This window comes from Strongylocentrotus purpuratus, unplaced genomic scaffold (assembly GCF_000002235.5).
Source record: "Strongylocentrotus purpuratus isolate Spur 01 unplaced genomic scaffold, Spur_5.0 spur5_scaffold_3, whole genome shotgun sequence".
Classification (NCBI taxonomy): Eukaryota; Metazoa; Echinodermata; class Echinoidea; order Camarodonta; family Strongylocentrotidae; genus Strongylocentrotus; species Strongylocentrotus purpuratus.
In genome coordinates, this window is record NW_022145609.1 from 14,152,263 (window position 1) to 14,172,413 (window position 20,151).

At 37.4% G+C, this 20,151-nt stretch overlaps 1 protein-coding gene across 1 annotated transcript in view; it reads right to left on the bottom strand.

The window, feature by feature from the left end:
• The window catches only part of LOC578144 (deleted in malignant brain tumors 1 protein-like), a 63,363-nt gene that overhangs the window by 24,511 nt on the left and 18,701 nt on the right, over positions 1-20,151 (bottom strand). Inside the window, exons 6-9 of the mRNA XM_030995759.1 lie at positions 3,345-3,647; positions 2,655-2,954; positions 1,614-1,922; positions 180-509 (exon numbers count right to left, since the gene is read on the bottom strand). Of these exons, the coding sequence (XP_030851619.1) occupies positions 180-509; positions 1,614-1,922; positions 2,655-2,954; positions 3,345-3,647 (1,242 nt within the window). The remainder of the gene's footprint in view (positions 1-179; positions 510-1,613; positions 1,923-2,654; positions 2,955-3,344; positions 3,648-20,151) is intronic.

The following is a 20,151-nucleotide window of genomic DNA, read 5'->3' on the forward strand; positions in this document are numbered from 1 at the left end:
TTTTCAATTTTGAAATTGGTTATACATCGAAATTCCAATTGTTAAAGAGAGGAATGTAAATCCTTAAAGTCACTAATACATAACTATTCCGATGTTCGTGCCCATCCAATAAGCACCCAATGAAAATCATTGTCTGGTAGCTAGACTACTAGCAATGATAAAGTACAAAGAAAACATACGTCCTGCGTAGCAGATGGCTCCAGCATCCCTTGTATGACTGCATGAGTAACGTCCAATCCCTGAATGAGTGCAGTCAGCCAGGTTGTCTTCAGTTCCGTCACAATTGACATACTTTAGCAGGATACGACCAGAGCCCTGACCAAACCTAGCAGATCCCGGTGCGTCCAGGGCTCCATCAAAACCCAGTATTCTACAAACCACCCTCGCATCTCTCAGATCCCAGCTGTCATCACATATAGTTCCCCAGGATCCATCGTACAGTACCTCTACTCTGCCTTCGGCATCTTTTAATCCATTGACAAGACGAACTTGGAATGGGGTTGGATGAGCTACACGTGAAAAGGAAAGATATATATACCGCATTAGGATAGCATTTTGTCTAATATAATAGCTTTGAATAGAATTGTAAAATAGTTTTGAAGAAAGATTATTTGTAGTATTTCCTACAATCAACACATGTATATTAATGATACCGAGGTATGCGAAAATGTTTTATAAGTTCCAATTATCTACCAAACACGCATTTTCGGCTTAAAATAATTTGTACCGAAACCAAAAAGACAAATGGCTATAGAATTACGAAATATGGTGTGGTTGCATTTGACTTACGTTATAGCGTGGTGAAGTTTGACGTCATCAAAAGTATAGAAATGGAATTTCTCAATATAACACTAAGTTCCTATAAGAAATTTATGTATTCAGATGGTCATATATCAGCCAATACTTAACATATTAAATTGGTCTTCGACATTTTTACATTATTTTCGAAGCTCTTTCGGAAAATGAAGAAAACATTTAAAAAATCCCAAAACAGATTTGTATGATGTCACAGCTTCGGTACTCTATAGACACATAAAACTAGAAAGTCTCTTTTTTGGGGGGGGGGGGGGATTCAAAGTTTTTGAGTTTTTGTTTAGACCATTTGCACATCGAGTGAGAAAGAATATTGAGTTGTAAGACACTTAGCTCTGGAGTATTTTTTTATTGATCTATTAAAGGTATAGACCACTTCCGGTCATGCCATTGCATTGTGAAAGGAACGTTGTGGAATCGATCAGAAAAGGTTGATCATCTAGCATATAAGTATTGGTGTGCACTGCAAGGTTCTGGAATCATTAAAAGGATAAGAAATTTGGCCCAGTCTTGGTAAAGTTACAAGCACTGCACACAAAAAGATGTATATGGGACTACGAGATATCTAACCAGTCCGGATAGATATAATAATTTACCAAATATATCCATTATAGTAGACGGTTTCCCGGCAAAATTTGTATCATCACGTATTAGTAAAAACACATTCTTTCACATGATTGGTAATACAAGCTTCCATTTTATTTTTTGAGTGGGGTGCGTTTCCAAAACTGGTCAAGGCCTATATCTTTAAGCATGCAAACAATTAACACAACTCGGTTATGTGGGAAAAGGAAATATACTTCCGAAGTAGCACATGGCTCCTGCATCACTTGTATGACTGCATAAGTAACGTTCGACCCCTGCATGAGCACAATCAGCTAGGTTGTCTTCTGTTCCGTCGCAGTTGACATACTGTAATAGAATACGACCAGAGCCCTGACCAAAATTAGCAGATCTCGGTGCGTCCAGGGCGCCGTCTAACCCCAGCATTCTGCACACCACCCTCGCGTCTCTCAGATCCCAGCCAACACCACAGACAGTTCCCCAGGATCCGTCCTGCAACACTTCTACCCTGCCTTCAGCTTCGTTAGACCCACCGACAAGATGAACTTTAAATGGATTTGGATGGACTATATTAGAGAATAAGAACGTAATAGATCCTTTGAGATGATATCACACGTTTCAACATAAGTTCGCTGAACATTTATGAGGGTAATCACAAATGAATTGACATCGATCACATTTCGATATCATGTCAGTATTACCTGACAATTAACTTTTCAGGGTGAGCTGTAGACGATTAGAAGGGAAAACGCATTTTCGGCACTATTAAAAACATAATACTAATGAGAAAATTATTCTGATTTGGTTATAATTGTTAACCAAGCAAGTCATCGATAAGACGAAATGAAAACGTCTATTTAGGAGAAGGGGGGGGGGGGGGACAAATTTTGAGCAGTATCATGTATAGTCCGTTATAACAATACCTGTCTCCCTTAAAAAAAAAAAAAAACGACCAGGCGTAAAACCTTAATGTCGGTGAAAGATTTTGATTGTGTGTTCAACAATTTTATTCGTTTATAAATCGAAATTTATTGTTTCAAATTAGGGTGAAAATAGATTGTTAAAGTCACTCATATATATCTATTTCGATGTTCGTGCTTATCCAATAATAATAATAATAATAAATAATTCATTGTTTCAAACTACGGTGAAAATAGATTGTTAAAGTCATTTATATATATCTCTTCCGATGTTCGTGCTCATCCAATAAGCAATCAATAAAAGTCATTGTGGGGTAGATGGATTACTAACAAAGTTAAAAGGCTGAAAAAACATACGTCCTGAGTAGCAGATGGCTCCTGCATCCCTTGTATGACTGCATGAGTAACGTCCAATTCCTGCATGAGCACAGTCTGCTACGTTGTCTTCATTTCCATCACAATTTACATATCCTAGAAGACTACGACCAGATCCCTGACCAAATCGTGCAGATCCCGGTGCGTCCAAGGCTCCATCAAACCCCAGCATTCTGCACACCACCCTTGCGTCTGTCAGATCCCACCATGAATCACAGATAGTTCCCCAGGATCCATCGTAAAGTACTTCTACTCTGCCTTCAGCATCGCTGGCGCCACCGACTAGAAGAACCGCGAATGGGTTCGGGTGGGCTAAATTATTTAAAAAAAAAAAAAAAAAAAAAAAAAAAAAAAAAATCGAGTATGAATTAAAATGAACCTAATGTTAATGTATTGGGTCCGCAAGAGCAATAAGACTACATGTTACTTCAGTTTCAAGGAATGCCTGGACAAGTTTTCAAAGTCAAACGCAATAATAAAAAAAGACTTAACTTCATCTTCTTAAACATAATGCTTTTTCTCATTCAATGAATTTTCAATTAAAAGGAAGAGATGTATCAATGAGTAAATATCCTGAAAAGAATTTCACATTTTCACTTTAATGCAATATGAACAGTATGCCATTTACAAATATCCGACTGATCGTTTCCTAAGATCCAAAAGAGTTTGTACCTCCTGAGTAACACACGGCACCTGCATCTAATTTATGTTTGCAGGATGAGACGACCGATACACGATAACAGTCTGCCAGGCTGTCTTCTGTCCCAAAACACTTTACATAGAGAATACCACCAGATCCCTGCCCAAAGCTTGCGGATCGTGTCGCATCCAAGGCTCCGTCGAACCCCAGCATTCTGCAGACTACCCTTGCTGCTAACAGATCCCAGTTTTTATCACAAACGGTCATCCACGATCCACCGTAGAAGATCTCCACTCTTCCTTCAGCATTGTTGGAGCCGTTGACGAGACGTATGTCTATGTGGAAGATTGTATTTCACGAAAAGTTGTATTAAATCATATTTCCAAATGATGTAATAGTATAGATATATTGACTGCTATGAGAGGCATCGCTGTTTCTATAGGCTCAATGGTCCGTTATATCAAGAAACAAATATGCTTCGAATATTAGAGCAGTCGATATATCTTTTATATACCGAATTCACAAACAAATCTACAGAGAATTTTAACCTTATCATTTTCTTGAGTGAAGCCTGGTTAAAACATCATATAAAATCTGAGACACTGCCTGTATACCTTTGCTGGAAAGTTTCCTGAATGTTAAGATCATTCGGGAACCGCACACACACTGCACTGTATTTTGTATCAGCTTTCACACAAAGTAACCTTTTTACACTTAAACTAATGGGGATCTCAGGGATGATTATAAAACCTAAACTGTAACGACCAAATCGCACAAAAAATGTATGGTATCCGCGCTCGCTCAAAGAATTTTTTTACACGTAAACCAATGGGGATCTCAGCAAAATTCATTTATGCGGCTTGTTTTAGTACACGGGGCAACTGGCATCTTTAAAAAAAAAAAAATACTGACCGGTAGGCGGGCATGCGGGCATCTTTTTAAATACTATTGACCGCTAGGCGGGCATGGCTAAAATCACGATTCCAATTTCGACCAATAAGATGGTTAGATTTCTAAAGAGAGGTATATAATTTGTTTAAATGGAAAGATTTGTTCCTAGATAATTATTTTATAGTTTGGTTAAATTCCTTTAAATAATAGATAGACATAAATGAAGTCTTTCGTCTATGTCTAATCGTCAACGAAACGGAGTTAAAGGGACTTTGTAACATTGTTCAGATGAGAGATAGTGGTGCTAAGGTAGTGACTATAATGCTAGATGTACAATTAAAGATAATCTGGAAATTTGAGTGAAAACGGATCATTATTCATGGTACAAATTTTGAAAAACTGATCTGATCGATTCCTTAATTCTCCCAACTATATAATTCTATTTCTATTCTCCTACTTGTCAAAGCCTGTTCAGCATCAAGACAAGGACAATTTAATTACATTTTAGGTGTATGTAAACAAAGCAATAAAATGGCTCTACATTCCATTCCAGTTAGTTAAGTGTTGACAGATTTTGTATAGCCTGTTTTATGTATTTTTCTCATGGAAAAACGGTTGGGAAAATTAAAAAATGGTTTGGAGAATTTACCGTCAATCACTCACATCGACGCCTTCAAAGAAAACCATAGATATCTTTGTGGTTTGAGAATTTGTACAGGATTGTTTGCATTTCAGAGGGTGAGTATAGTAGAAGGAATATAGTAAGTAACATTTTATACAAAAATTAAGCAATTTTTTTCAACAACCTTCAACAATGTTACCGAGTCACTTTAAGTCTTTTGTTAATTCCGTTTGTTGCTACGGCCAGTGAAAAGGGATTCGTTTAATCAAATTATGGAAATGCAAGCATCACTTTAAACAAATAGAACTTTATTATTCCTGGCTCATTTTTCCCGATTGAGGTGTCATATGAAAGAGCACAAAATGAACTTTCTTTGAAATTTAGATACCGCCCGCCAAATGACTTTTTGGTTACCTTCCTTCAAATTGCTTTTAATCACTCAAGCGTAAAGTATGCATCATATAAGTTGCATCAAATGTAAGAAGAGGATCTAAGCTTTACTAATATGTGTCATTTATTAATTATAATTTTTATTAAGTTATGATAAAACATCGATAATTCTCGGTTTCGTTTGATCTTGGTCGCACTGTATTTGACACCCGCAGGTGAGGATGTAGATAAAAAGGGGATAAAGTCATTCTTTTATTATTTTTTGTTCATCCGATGATAATGATATTCACTTTTCATTTGAATTTGCACATTATGTTGGTAGCTCTTCGGGTTTTTAAATGAATATTAAAACGAAACTTACCAGTGATTCTCGAATCATCCACCGTGTATACGAATAAGACCGCTATAAGTATAATAACTAGGTGCACATACTTAAAATTAATCACCCCCATCTTGTTCAGAACGAAGATACAACTTGATTGCAGTGAGATTCTCAGCGCAGTCTCCTGTATATACCAAAAACACACACACAAACTTATTTTTGATTAACTTAAAGATCTCGTATTAAGAGGTTAGAGGACGCATGCGCAAATGGCTAACGCCCAGTTTGTTTGATTATCCTATAGAAATGTTAATTCCTATTTATAAACATGACGGAAGCAAACCCACGTATTTTGAGATACAATCAGCAGTTGCAATGAAATTATCCTCGTGACTCTTTCATCATACAAATTTTCAAGGAGTTGTTACTACTTAAATCCCATGTGAAGGCCTGTTGAAACAAATAAATCAAAAGCAGTGACATGTCAAATTTTGGTTTCTATTTGGTTTCTATTTGACGTTTTTTGTCACGACAACAATGCGTTGGATATATTTCATATGACAGATGTCAGTCACTCTTTGTGCATGTCTGCATATCTATTATGTTTGGTTTCACAGTTGAAGTCTTTTGCAAAGTATTCCATTCGTATTAGTTTTCTTTCATTATTTATAAAAAGTTTATTTTATAGCGTAATGTCATTTTTTATTAAAGATGAGGATGTTATGAGTTATTATACTGCATGTTTGGATGAAGCTCTTCGTCCCTCAAAATTATAACAAATGATTACAAAAAAGTCTAACGTGCGAAAGGGATGCCAACTACGCAGCTTATGCCGAAAGGGTAGGTAGCGTCGCGTCGCGACGCGTTGACTTGAACCATTCGTCCAAAGCCCCCCCGGTTTGGCCGAAAGGGTGCGCTGGGAGTGTCGCGTCGCGTTAACTTGAACGCTACCAATCGTCCAAAGCCCCCCTCCCGGTATGGCCGAAAGGGTGTGTTAAAAGTATGAAAAAAGATGGAGAACCAGAACTATCCGTTTGTCGTACTTTTAGGCTACTATTCTTTCTTTATTAATTTGCCAACTTTCCAACAAGCGCTTAATTAATTAATTAAACATTGAGGAAAAATCTCGGAAAATTATGTCATTTCATCAACATTTGTAAATCACCGGTATCGAATAAAAAATAAACCACGTTTGAATTATATTTGAGGGGCATCTGTCACCCCAGCCCCCCCCCCCATCAGTACGCCAGTGCCCCCCCCGGATCTACACCTTTTTGGCGGGAAAAATCTTAAGTGATCTTTATGTTTTTTATTTTTCCATTTCTCTCTTTTCCTTTCCTTTAATCCCTTCCTTCTCTCTGTTTGAGGTTTGCTGGGGGGGGGGGGGGGGGGGGGGAGGCAAGGGCCTTTGCCCCCCGATCCACACGTTGGTGGCCGGATTAATCGCAACTTTTCTCCCATTCTTTTCTTCTTCCTCTTTCCCTTTCCCTCCCCCTTTTTTTTGGGGGGGGGGGGACAGGTGCCATTTTGCCCCCTCCCCCACTATAACTTGGCGGGAAAATTGCAACTGATATCCCCCTTCTTTTCTTTTCTTCTTCCTATTTTTTTCCTTCCCTTTCTCTCCTCTTTCCTTTTTTTCTTTCCCTTCCCTTCCTTATCTCTTATTTTTTGATTGGGGGGAGGGGGAGGGGGTAACAGCTAGGAGGCAAGGCCCTCCCCCTTTTGTTTTCTTCTTCCTCTTCTTTCTTTCCCTTTCTCTCCTCTTTTCCTTCTTTTCCTTCTCTCTTTCTCTCTTTGTTTCAGGGGGGGGGGGGCAAGTCCGCTCGCCCCCTGGCTGGATCCGCGCCTGTGTACACAAACTAACACTGGTTTGTTGAAACATCCAAAACAAACACATACACACACAAATGTACATTGAAATAAACTTTTTTTTTTTTAAAGGAAATTTTGACCGTAAGTGGCTCTTTTTATTGTATTCATGACCAGACTGCATGAGGCTGTGCTAGACGCGTATATCTTTTCATGACAAAGTAATGTTCATTTTCGTATTATTGAGGTGTTACCGAGTCTAAAATAAACTTTGTTTTTAGTAACAAATCAAAAACACATTACATTTTTGAAAATTACGTTGCCATGAAATCGCTCCTGTCAGAATTTTAAAAATGCATGCTTTTTTTTCTTATAGGTGAATGGCAAGGCAAGATATGAGCGTTGTGACTTATTCCATCGCCAACCTCTAGTGTATATTTATACACACTTTGTCACAATCAACGTTAAATTCTACCAGTCAACAAATAAACATCAACGTATAAAAACTTCTCATTAAAAGATTATATTATCTTCTCAGATTTAAAAAAACATTTGCAGAATGTGGAGACCAAGAACTGAAATTAATAAGGCTATGTTCCAATTTTAAGGCTCATAAGCGACATACTGTTGCCTTCGAAATGATGAACATTTGTGACATTTTCATTTTATGTCAGCATTTTTCTTACAATATGTGATAGAATAGAAACTAAATAATATAAATGATAAAAGGCTTTCATGGTGAAATCCGGAAGATTAGCAAAACATTGGCAAAAAACGAGAATATTATTATTTTGAGTCATTAATCAGCGTAACAAAAACTTACAACATTGGAGGCAAAGGTAAAACAATCTAGTTATGAATCTTTCTCGAAGTAAATCCCCATTTAGCAAGTGGTTACATGATTAAATCAGCAAAACATATCGGGGAATGCTGCAGTCCTCGGCTGGATTTTTGTGGGCCACCCTGTACAACAATTCCACCAATATATCATGTCAATCACGATTTTCCTGATCTAGTATGATAACTGTCCTGATGATCTCATGAAATATGTAAATCCCAATATAAAAAAATAAACAAAATCGTCTTGTTTGGAGACCGGAAATATTTTTCAGGCGTTTTATGACTTTTGACCACAACTGTAAGGCATTTCCATCAGTCACAATGATTTTCTCTTAAAAATGCATACTGGTAAGAACTTTGATGGCAATCAAATAAATAAAGTAAACAAGTAAACAGCAACAAAAAGAACACCAATACATGAACACAACTCAACTCAATATAATGTAGACAAGATATTTAGGCAGGGAGTTCGAACAGCTAATGTTCATCTTATAAAAACAGCAGAACTCAACAAATTAAAATTATGGCCCTCTTATCTGATGTTTTAATTCAAATACATAAATTAGCATGTAACGTATGTTACCTCTCGCTATAACGAGATATCGTCAGGGGTTTTCCACTCAGTAAGTTTAGGGAGATTTAAACTGGTGTAATCTATAACAATCATGACCATTTATTTATTTATTTTGTTACATTTATTTTGTTTTATTTACCCAGGGTAACCCTATCAGTGTGTAAAACACTGTTATACTCGGGGGCCCTGCGTTCAGATTGGTACCTGGCATTTCACTATATTTTGTTACTACATTGAGTCTTCCACAAGTGAAAAAAAAAAGTTAAAGAAACAAGAAAACAAACAAAATAAAAACTGCCATAATCTCGAGATTATATATCTCCCTTTTGTCAGTTCATAAATGCCACATGTATGTATAGGTACTAACTTGTAACAATTACTGATGGCAAAGAAACTTACATTTCCTTTCATTCTGTGAAGTGATTACTTCCATTAATGTATGAATGATTGTAATTTTGTTAAAGATCAACTACCCTTAATATCTCAGAAAAGATACAGTTGGTTTGATGGCAATTCCCAGCGGTTCATAGCATCATAGACATATTGACAAAGAGACATACAGATGAAGTGTGGAACATCCTCCTCCCTTTGTGGTAGATCACATTACAATTATCTAAAATACAAAGCCTTAACATTGTCAACCTGATGAAATTCATGTTGTCAACAATGAACCATCATGACAATATAAGAATACATCTCATAATCATCAATATGACATAAAAAAGGTTATTGCTTCCACTGAACAGCATAGTCATACAAGTAAGTGCTGTATGTGGGGTGCACACATTCCTACTACTACCAGTATCGTATGTGGCAGTATATGACTATTACAATACCAACTGATGAACAGTGTCGAAAGTATTCTATTTATGCATGTCTCCATATTGTTCCGTCCCTAAATTATAATATAAATACACTACCACATAAATTGAGCTTGTGCATCTGCCATTATCCTTGTTCAAATCATATTGTTATCAGATTTAAACACATCATTGTTGTAATTAATTCATTTACTTTCAGATACAAAAATCTGAAAAATATAATTATATGGAACACCCCTTTGACATTTTTGACGTATGATTGAATTTTCAGTCCAAGTGCCGGTAGTGTTTTTTGTTTGTTTTACCCCAACCAAGAGAACACTAGCTTAAGTAGTAGTGCCTGCATATTGCAGTGTTCTTCGCTGCAGCCTCTTTTCAATAAAGCAAACATCTGTTTGGTTATATTGTGACTGTATGACTGTAATACAACAGCAACAATAACACTCAGTTGCCATAAAGTACTTGAAGTCTGTATGCTCTCAGGAACTCGGATCATGCACATGCTCGGGTAGGTCCCCTATAGTAGGCTGTAGCACATCTAAGAGGAAGACTAAGTGGAAATCAAACTCGGTCGGGCTGTTTTCACCGCTCTAGTTAAATGAAGAATCTAATAGGAAATACAATTGAATAAGAGAATGCATGAATTTTAAGACTGTGATAATTTCATCTGCTTTCATGACATTATGTATAGCCACATGAAACAAGACATGATAGTAGGAGACCAGCCTGTAGGTCCCGTGACCAATCTCTGGGAACAAAGGTTTGAAAGTGTTTTTGTGTTCCCTGATGAATACCGAACAATTTTGACTTGGGTTGCCCCCTTTAATATCCCGGGCATTTTTGTCAGGGGTCAACAAAGGTCATATAGGGTAGAAATTCAAATATATTCAAATCGTGTCGATATGCATATCAAATTACTCGTCTGGTCATGAGGGTTCCAAAAATGTGTTTGCTGTACCTCCAACCTTAAACGAGGGCGCTATGGTCAAAAACGTTGAAAGGTCAACACACTTTTGACTGGTGGTCAAATTCACCAACACAGGTAACCTTATCAAATTGCATATCAAATTACTCGTCTGTAATGAGGATTCCAAAAATGTATAGTTTTTTTATACCTCAGACCTTTAATAAGGGCTCTATGGTCAAAAAGGTACTGAGCACTAATCAATGGATCCGCCACTAATGGATCCGCCACTTATGGATCCGCCACTGATAGAATCTGTCTTAAGCAAGCCCCCCCCCCCCCCACCCCCTGGCTACGCCAATCATAAAATAATTATAGATCTAGTTCGCTTTTCTCCTTATAATAATATTCAAAAATATAGAACCGGTATTAGGCAAGCACCGTACCCCCCCCCCCATTTGCTACACCATTCACTAATGAGAGTTTGTTTTTCTTTTCACGTTATTAAGCAAGCACCCCTCGGACCCCCTTCCCCTTGGCTACGCCAATCAGAAAGTGTATTTTGTTTTTATTTTATTTTTATTTATAGCAATTATATTTTTTCTCTTTATTTGATAGAGCTTCATTGAGTTAGCCTCTTAGTTCTGAAAGATTACGCCAAATTAAGCACATAGGACTGAGCTCAGCCGATCCAATCAACCTTGCGATCCGATTGTCAAGGTCAGTTTAATACAGCATTACGGATTACCACTTGGCAAACAAAACTAAACTAAAACTAATTCTATATTCTAACATTTTACTGGTAAACTTAAACACGTACTGCACAGAAAATACGATAATATGCAGGAGTACTCAAATAAACTCACTACAAAAGTGATCAGGAAGCTCGAAGATGTCCAGCCTCTCTCCATCTCTCTCAGCTAGTCAGCTTGCGATCGATATCCAAAATCGATATCCACGACGCACGCGACGGGCGTACGTAACAGGAGCGCGCGCTATTGGCATGGGTACGCGTACATTTGGAATAAGCCCCCCCCCCCCCCCGTATGTGCCATTTTGTCACGTTATCTGACCCAACGCGCCCTTAACAATCCAACGCACCCTTTCGGCCAAACCAGGGGGGGGGGGGGGGGGCTTTGCATGGACGAATGGTCGCGTTCAAGTCAACGCACCGCGACGCGACGCTACCCACCCTTTCGGCATATAAAGCCCAACTACGCTTTAACATTTCAAACTGGTTTTAGCGTTTGTTACTAACATGTTTTTGTCCCGAAAATCCAAAGACATGCACTAACGCGTACATGTCTAGGCAGGCGCGAACGCAGGGGGCGTGGGGGGGGGGGGGGTCGAATCCCTCCCTCAATTTTTTGTGTGGTGTTTTTGGAGACCCCCCCTCATTTTGTTTTAATTTAAAAAAATAAAATAATTGTGCTAATGGGTGACCAAGAACAGGTGACCTTACCCCTCCCCCCCCCCCAACGGGATGAAATATGGATCGGCCGATATTTTCAAATTTTTGGGACAAAACAAAAAAAGTGCTCTTACCCCCCCCCCCCCGCCCCCCACAAACGGTCATCCACAATCCACTGTAGAAGATCTCCACTCTTCCTTCAGCATTGTTGGAGCCGTTGACGAGACGTATGTCTATGTGGAAGAATGTTTTTCACGAAAAGTTGTATTTAATCATATTTCCAAATGATGTAACAGGTTAGAGATATTGACTGCTATAAGATGCATCGCTGTTTCTATAGGCTCAATGGCCCGTTATATCAAGAAACAGCTATGCTTCGAATATTAGAGCAGTCGATATATCTTTTATATACCGAATCCACAAACAAATGTACAGAGAATTCTAACATCATTTTCTTGAGTAAAGCCTGGTTAAAACATCACATAACATCTGAGATACTGTCTGTATACCTTTGCTGGAAAGTTTCCTGAATGTAAAGATCATTCGGGAACTGCACACACTCTGCACTGTATTTTGTATCAGCGTTCGCACAAAGAAACCTTTTTACACTTAAACTAATGGGGATCTCAGCAAAATTCGTTTATGCGGCTCGTTACACGGGGCAACGGGCTTCTTTAAAAAAAAAACTACAGACCGGTAGGCGGGCATGCGGGCATCTTTTAAAATACTATTGACCGGAAGGCGGGCATGGCTCGTGCCAATTCAACTCTCGTTTAAAAAAAAAATACGGTGACCGTTAATTAATTAATTAATAACAATACATGGGCCGGCTGGTTGTGCGTATTATAACCAACACGAAAAAGCCAACATCGGTATTGGCTGGAATAAAACGTATAAGGCGCTATTTTGTTTTTACAACGACTGGTTCAAATTATCTAATATCCGTGGTAGTACACAAATATTAGAAAATGGTTATATTTATGGATATTTCAGCAGTCTCTGAACCGATTTTGATCAAACAAAGGTGATTTTGTCATTTCAATCGTAGGTTCTTTAAAATTTGACACTTGGGTTTTTAATTATCTCACAAAAGCAATGTTTTGTGTAGCGCCCTCTGCAACAGAACTCAACTATCCCTTTAACCTTGGCTTGTTGAAAATCTCTGTCTTTGTGGAAACGTCAAAACCTCCTGAATTTCTGTCGTAACTCTGTTTGGAATATCTCTTCATAAATGTGTTTGGTCACAATTGTTTTTTAATTTGCACTTCAAAGTCTTGCGAAATTTCCCCCTTTGCGTATGTTAGTGTGTTGGCCGATATGTTTGTAGTCTGCAGGCACATAGTAGGGACTTTTAGATTTACACGACGAGAACGCGAACCGCCACGTGTGACATCCTTTTAAAGTGCGGGTTCATAGAAAATCACAAATATGGCAAATGACGTATTACTAGAAACTGGTAAGCTAACCGATGGCCATCATGCAAGCTTTAGGTCAACTACATATCGGATGATTTATAAAAATACAAATAAAAGAAACCTCCATAGCATCTGAGATATGCGAGAGATTCGCCGGAAAAATAACGATGTTTTAATGCCGTCACAATATGAACCAACCCTGCCCAAGCAGACGACATCCCATAAAGAATGAACATAATTGCAATGCTTTTATTTCTCAAATTATAATAAGTTTAGTGTATATAAACTGATGGAATTTTACACCATTCAAAAAGGGATATGACCCTCATTCTGATAAATAAATTCTTTTGTTTGTAAATACACAGGATAGGGGTTAATGAACAATCAAGGAAACCACACTTACAAATTAAAAAAACCCCGGAATGATAGCGTGGACGTCATTTTGTTCCCTCTTGAAACGCCGAACATGCCGCGGTGTATGCAGCTGAAAATACAATGGCGTCGGATTCCTTTTTTTTAATCCTTGCATTTTTCATCAAAATAATACCATGCACTGGGTTTAGAGTGAGGCAATAGATTAAACATTTCGTCTGAGGGTAGTGAAGTAAGACAAATAATTGAAGAAAAGATGACAAAACAGGCACTGAAATTGTGTGATATTCTTAAACTCACTTCAAGTAATCTATGTGATGAAGTTAATGCAGTTGAGATTAGAATATACTTTTTTGGGTGGACAGTTGCTAAAATCAATTTTGATTTATCATTATTGATTTACCAGTAGAAGCCATTGTCATGGGACATAGTCTGCTTGTGCACATCATGTTCAACATGTGACGTCATATCTCAGCAGCGACCGGAGAGCTTTGCAGGTGCTATGTCGGGGCTGTATCTAAGCGTTTTTGTAATTGTTGATAATCATTACTTCGAATGTTTCCAAGCATTGGCTTTTGATAACCTTGGCCAATCAAAGTGTCACCTTTGCATAATAATGACATTAAAATTAGTTTTTTTTAAATCAATGAACCTTCTCTTCAAGGCACTGCCGGGCACGGCCCAGTGCCTTAACACAATGTCACACGCGGCAGTCCACGCTCTCGTCGTGTAAATCTAAAAGTCCCTGCTATAATTTGACACTGAACCACATTTCCCAAACCTTGAGCCGATCCTAGATCTCTCAGTCTCTGGCTGTGTAAGGAGTATCTTAAAGATAAGCTTGAGTTCTGATAATGCATGATAGAAAATAAATTCTCACAGAATCCAACAAAACTTACACTGAATTTTCGAGGTTACTAATTAATAACATGTGTTTAACAATATTTTGTGTAGAAAATATATATGGGCTGAGTAATGGGCATAGAAAGATTAGGAAATCAAGGTAAGTAGACCCGACACCGTGTGCTTAACACAGGTCACTATGTGGAAATGAGAGGTTTAAAAAAAAATATTGAAGATTATTTCTAGTAAGTTTTTGTGAGTTTGTTTTTATTTTACTGGTTCAAACAATTAATCTACTGCAGGATAAACAATCCGCAAAATAATTGTTCTCTGGACATACGATTCCCAAACCAGAGCTCAAGATCAGCTGTAAGTACGGTATGCAGTAGACCGTGTAATCAACATAGTCTCACTGAGAAGACAATGATACGCACAACGAATGGAAGGGTTTGTGCGTGTGTGCGTGTGTGTTTGTGATGGTATATGCGTGGTTAAAGGTATTACAAAGCTTTGGGAAATTTTGAAAATCGGCTGGGTAGTGATTCTCTACAATTTTGATATATTTGGATGACCCCGTGGATGTATTATAAGCACTAGAAAATGTTGCCCCTAAAACACTTCTGCTTTCGAGTAAAATTGAATATTTCAAATAGCGCTTACGGCCGTTCAATACAATACATGAAAATCTCAGAATATGTAGATGTGATATATAATTTCCAAACGGAAATAGCCAATTGGTCGATTTTAGTCAAGAAATATTGTTGTATGGCTTAATTAATATCTTGACCTTGAGAGGGAGCTATATAACATAAAGAATTTATCATTTATAATTTCATAACTTTAGACTCAATTTCAACCGCGACAACGATCACTGAATATTATAGGATCGCATATGCTTCCAATATGTTCAAAAAACGATTTAAAAATATTTAAAACATTGATTTTTAGGAAGTAAAGGATCAATTTACACGATATATCCAATCATGCTTGTGGCACAGACTTTAATATCTCGAAGATGACTGTGATATGATGCTCACAATAACAAACAAATCAATCCTTATATCTATGAAATGTAACCATTGCTTAACTTGCTAACTTCAATTGCTGGTGGTCATGTTCAGTAGAACCGCAATATCCACGTAAATGTGATACTTTATGGTGGACTTTTAGAACAATAATTGGATTTTAGGTCCATGATCTAATTGTACACCATGATTTAATATATATGTTTTTTTTTAAATTAATATATTATCTTTGAACCTCTCCCCCGGTGTTGTCACTTGATATGACCTTGTGTGCTCTTGATATAAATGTCTGGGAAAGGGGGCAATTTTAGGGAGTTTTGCGGATTCGAAAAAGGGCAATTTTGTTTAAAGAGCAAGAACTCACAAAAAAAAGGATTGTATACATGTGTCTCAAAAATCAACCTAGGACTCTTTTATCTTAACAAATATTTCGCGAAAATATAGTACTTTTTGTGAATTTGTACTCGATAAGCCCCAAAAATGTTATTTTAGAGCACATTTTGTTTAAAAAAAATAACGTTTGAAAGTCTGCAAATAAGGGGTCAGTTACGACTACACTTACATCCATGTCATAAGTTGTACCTAGACTCCAGTGAGTATAGAAACACGTCTGTACTTATGTGCTTAATTGTGAAGCCTATCCTAAATACATGTCTTTATGTGTAAACATTGACTGTGTTTCTCGGGCAGTGAATGACCGTAACCTATTTATTTTGACGAGACGGTGAGGAAACACTACTCAGTCCCATAAGTTCATATTCACATCAGTGTGACATCTATCGTCCTTCGGTTAACGATGAGGCTCTGTGATAGTGAATGTGCTTTAGACATCGATTACTGGGTTAGAATATATACGTACCAATACTTACAAACACACACACACAAACTCACGCAAGCTCTCCTGGCTGAACCCCTAAAAACGCTTTGTATGTATTTTCATGACTTTTAATGCAGAAATATAAAATTGGTTTTGGAAGATAGATTGAAAAGCATAGAAAGCTATTGTTGCAAGTCGAATTGTAAAAAAAAACATATATATTGCGTGTCGAAGTGGACCACTCCATTTACATAACCTTACATTTACATAAAGCATCAATAAACTGATAATATTTTTATATTTAATTATTTTCTAACAAGTATATCACGAACAAGCCATGTATCGATTCGGTTTTTCTTAAAGGACAATTCAACCTTCATACCTGCAATTGTTGCTTAAAAGAAAAACAGAAACAGAGCAACAGATGGTTATTTATTTATTTATTTTATTTTGTTAACACAAATTAACCCCATTAGTGAGGAAAACAGTGTTGAACTTGGAGGCTCTGCAAATAGTACCAAAACATTGCAAACATATACATGAATATAAAACAACAAATATAACGAAGATATCAGACCTGCTAGAAATATGCTAAACAAAAATAGGGCTCCTATAATGCCTCCGTTTCCCGGAAACAACTGGACAGCAAGGCCCGAGGCACCACCCACAAACACTTCCTCGCCACCCTGTGTTGGATTATATAGGGAAGGTGTAGGGAATTGGAGACCCTTAAAGAGATGGTTTATTGATTTCAAACTTGACTGAATTTGGTATCATTGCAATCGAAAAATTACACTGAGTAAAATCATTACATTTGTGTAACTTGTACAGTCAAGCAAAATATATAAAAGTTGATTGAACTTGACGAAAAATCAACCCACTCAACGCCCCGAAAACATCGTAAGTCAGCTGATTTTTTAAGTGACGTCACAATATGAACAGCGGGCCGGTCAGCTTAAAAGATTGAGGACGGTGCGAGATGCAGTTTGTGTGTGATTCACATGTATTGCATTGACTCTCGAGTACCGTACCCATTTATACCTAACCCTGTTTACCTTCATCAAAATCCCCTGGAAATATGGATATGGACGAAAACATACTTGAGTATACTCCAGAAGGCTCCTCCATGGCATGGTTTTGGTTCTTAATCTGACGTTAGTCTAGATAAATGGTATATAACTTCCAAAAAGCGAGTGAATATCCTGAATATATCGTCGATGTAGCGTTCAAGTTTCCCGTAGCTAGTAGCTGTGCGTGCGTACTCTGTGCATGTACTATGTGTGCAATACACTGACCTCTATGCGTGCATCACATCTAGCGCAGCTTGCTAGCCAGCCTAGCCCGTAGCCCGGCGCTCGAGCTAGCCGTAAATCACGAACCAAACTGATCTGTTTCTCTCGGTTTATCAGGTCCTATACGACTTGAATTATCAAAAATGTAAATTAATCAGCCTATTCACATATTTTTGTAATGAATATCTGGACAATTCTATGTAAATTTGTAGCCTATTCTACTCCAAAAGAGTCGTTAGGTCAGCATGCAAAATGTCCTTAGCCTTCCAAGATCAGACACATACACGCTGAAGTGCGCTCAGAATATGTGATTATTTTTCTGATTTTTATGCTCAAATGTGACGGGAAAAAATATAAAAATCAAACAAACACTTGTAGAAAGTATCATTTATTCAGTGTGTCTCATCAAAAATGCCAAAAATAGAGGAAATATCACCCCTGGCGATAAATATACAAACAACGTTAACCCATATCTGAAAATCGCAATGGGTGTCAAACATTGTCCTGAATGTGTGATGTAGGTTGTTCATATTGTGACGTCATCGTTTCGCATGTAAAATAACGCCGTCAATTCACTTAGTGAGTGGGTTCAGGAAAGGGTAACAAAATTGCATTTAATTTATTCCTCACAACAGTGAGGGCTTCAAAAGTACTTTGCTCATTTTGTTAATGTTCTCAGCAATCTGTTGAGGTGTAATTTGCCCATTTTCCACATTTCAATGAACCATCTCTTAAGCACATTTGCATGATTTACATAAACATTATTTGGTAACAAAATTGTGGTCATGATGTAACTGATTAATAAGATAACAGGGATTAATGACCCATCACCAAATGTCTTTCATTACCTACATGTGTAGGTAATTATGGACAGTTACAAATCAAGATATTTAAAATACAATTTGAATAAAAATTGTATTGTTATAGTTAGTTCAAACACTCTTTGAAAAAGAAACATGCATCCAATGAACTTACTGTTATTTTGAAACGATTGTGCATGGCCAGAAATATTTCCGTAGTTTTTTGTTAACAGTAATAAAGGTGCTTTAAATTATGTTTAAATACTTTCAGAATAATGTTCTGGCAAAGTGACTTTTACATTGATCAAACTCACAGCATAGAAACAACTTCTTAAAGATAAAGGTGAGTTCTGGTCATCCGATTGCATTGTGAAAAAAAAATGTGTGGAATGGATCAGAAAAAAATGATTATGTAGCATGTAAGTATTGGTGTGTACTGCAAAGTTCTGGAGTCATCAAAATCATAATAAATTTGACCCAGTCTTGGTAAAGTTACAAGCACTGTACACAGAAAGATGTATTTGGGACTACACAAATGGTATCGGGGCTAGTATTGATTTCCTAATATTTCTATACTCATTACTCAGCCAGTATACATTTTCTTCCGAAATTGTTTGGCAAATGACATTTAATTGTAATCTTGAAAATTCAGTGTAAGTTTAGTTTGATTCTGAGAGAATTCATTTTTTTTTAAAAACCAGAACTCACTTTTATCTTTGAAATAAAATGCATTCAAATTAAAATGGTGAAACAACCAAATATGTTCGTGATAGTGCCTTTCAACATGAAATGAACAACTGGTCCCCATCTTGGACCTGGTGTCCCCCATTGCCTACATTGCCCCATTCACAACACACAATGGCCATAAGTTTTCTGTCATGGTTGGCAAACTTCATAAACTTCCTTTTAAAACTACTTTTTAAGAGCCACCCCTAAGTACCTGCATACACCGCAACATTCAGTGGAAATTGTGTTTTTATATCAGAGCAAGAATTTACAATAAAAATTGCTTATCTTGGTCAATTCTACCAATTTTCTCGGTAAAAGAACGCATTGTAGTCTTCGAAATGAATTGGATATATGCAGTAGTGTTGTGAAAGGCCACATATCGCGCTATAGCAATATTGGAGCCAACACGGATAGACAGTGATGGGTTCAAGCTTGGTGGTTTCCAATTCCCTACGGTCTCAAATTCCCTACACCTACCCTATTTTAAAAAAAAATGGTTTGTTTTTATACCAAATCATATACTGATTTTTGATTCTCCAATATGAAGTAACAAAGGACGGCCTACAAACAGCGCCCCGAATCCCACATTCCAGCCAATTCTAGAGAACGGATGCACTATGGGAAAAGGCATTTTTTACCAGCCTGTGTGCGGACATGTGGCACCACAACACCATTGTGCACTGTATTTCTTGTTCGGCGTGAGTGTACATTTCCTGATCGTACAAAAGTTCAGTGAGGTAAATTGGTGCTCCCCCTTGGAGTACACTGTGCACTGTTTCGCATATGTGAAATTGCCACCTTTCTTAAATCGAAATCCATTTGTTTATCATATGCCTGTTCAATGAGAGTAGAGTAATTGACTTTAAAGAACAACTGGGCCATTTTCTTGTGTTGTCTTATTAGACCGTCTTTCAAGTATTGTCCACATGTGGACTATGAATTATTAGAATAGTCAAAGTAAG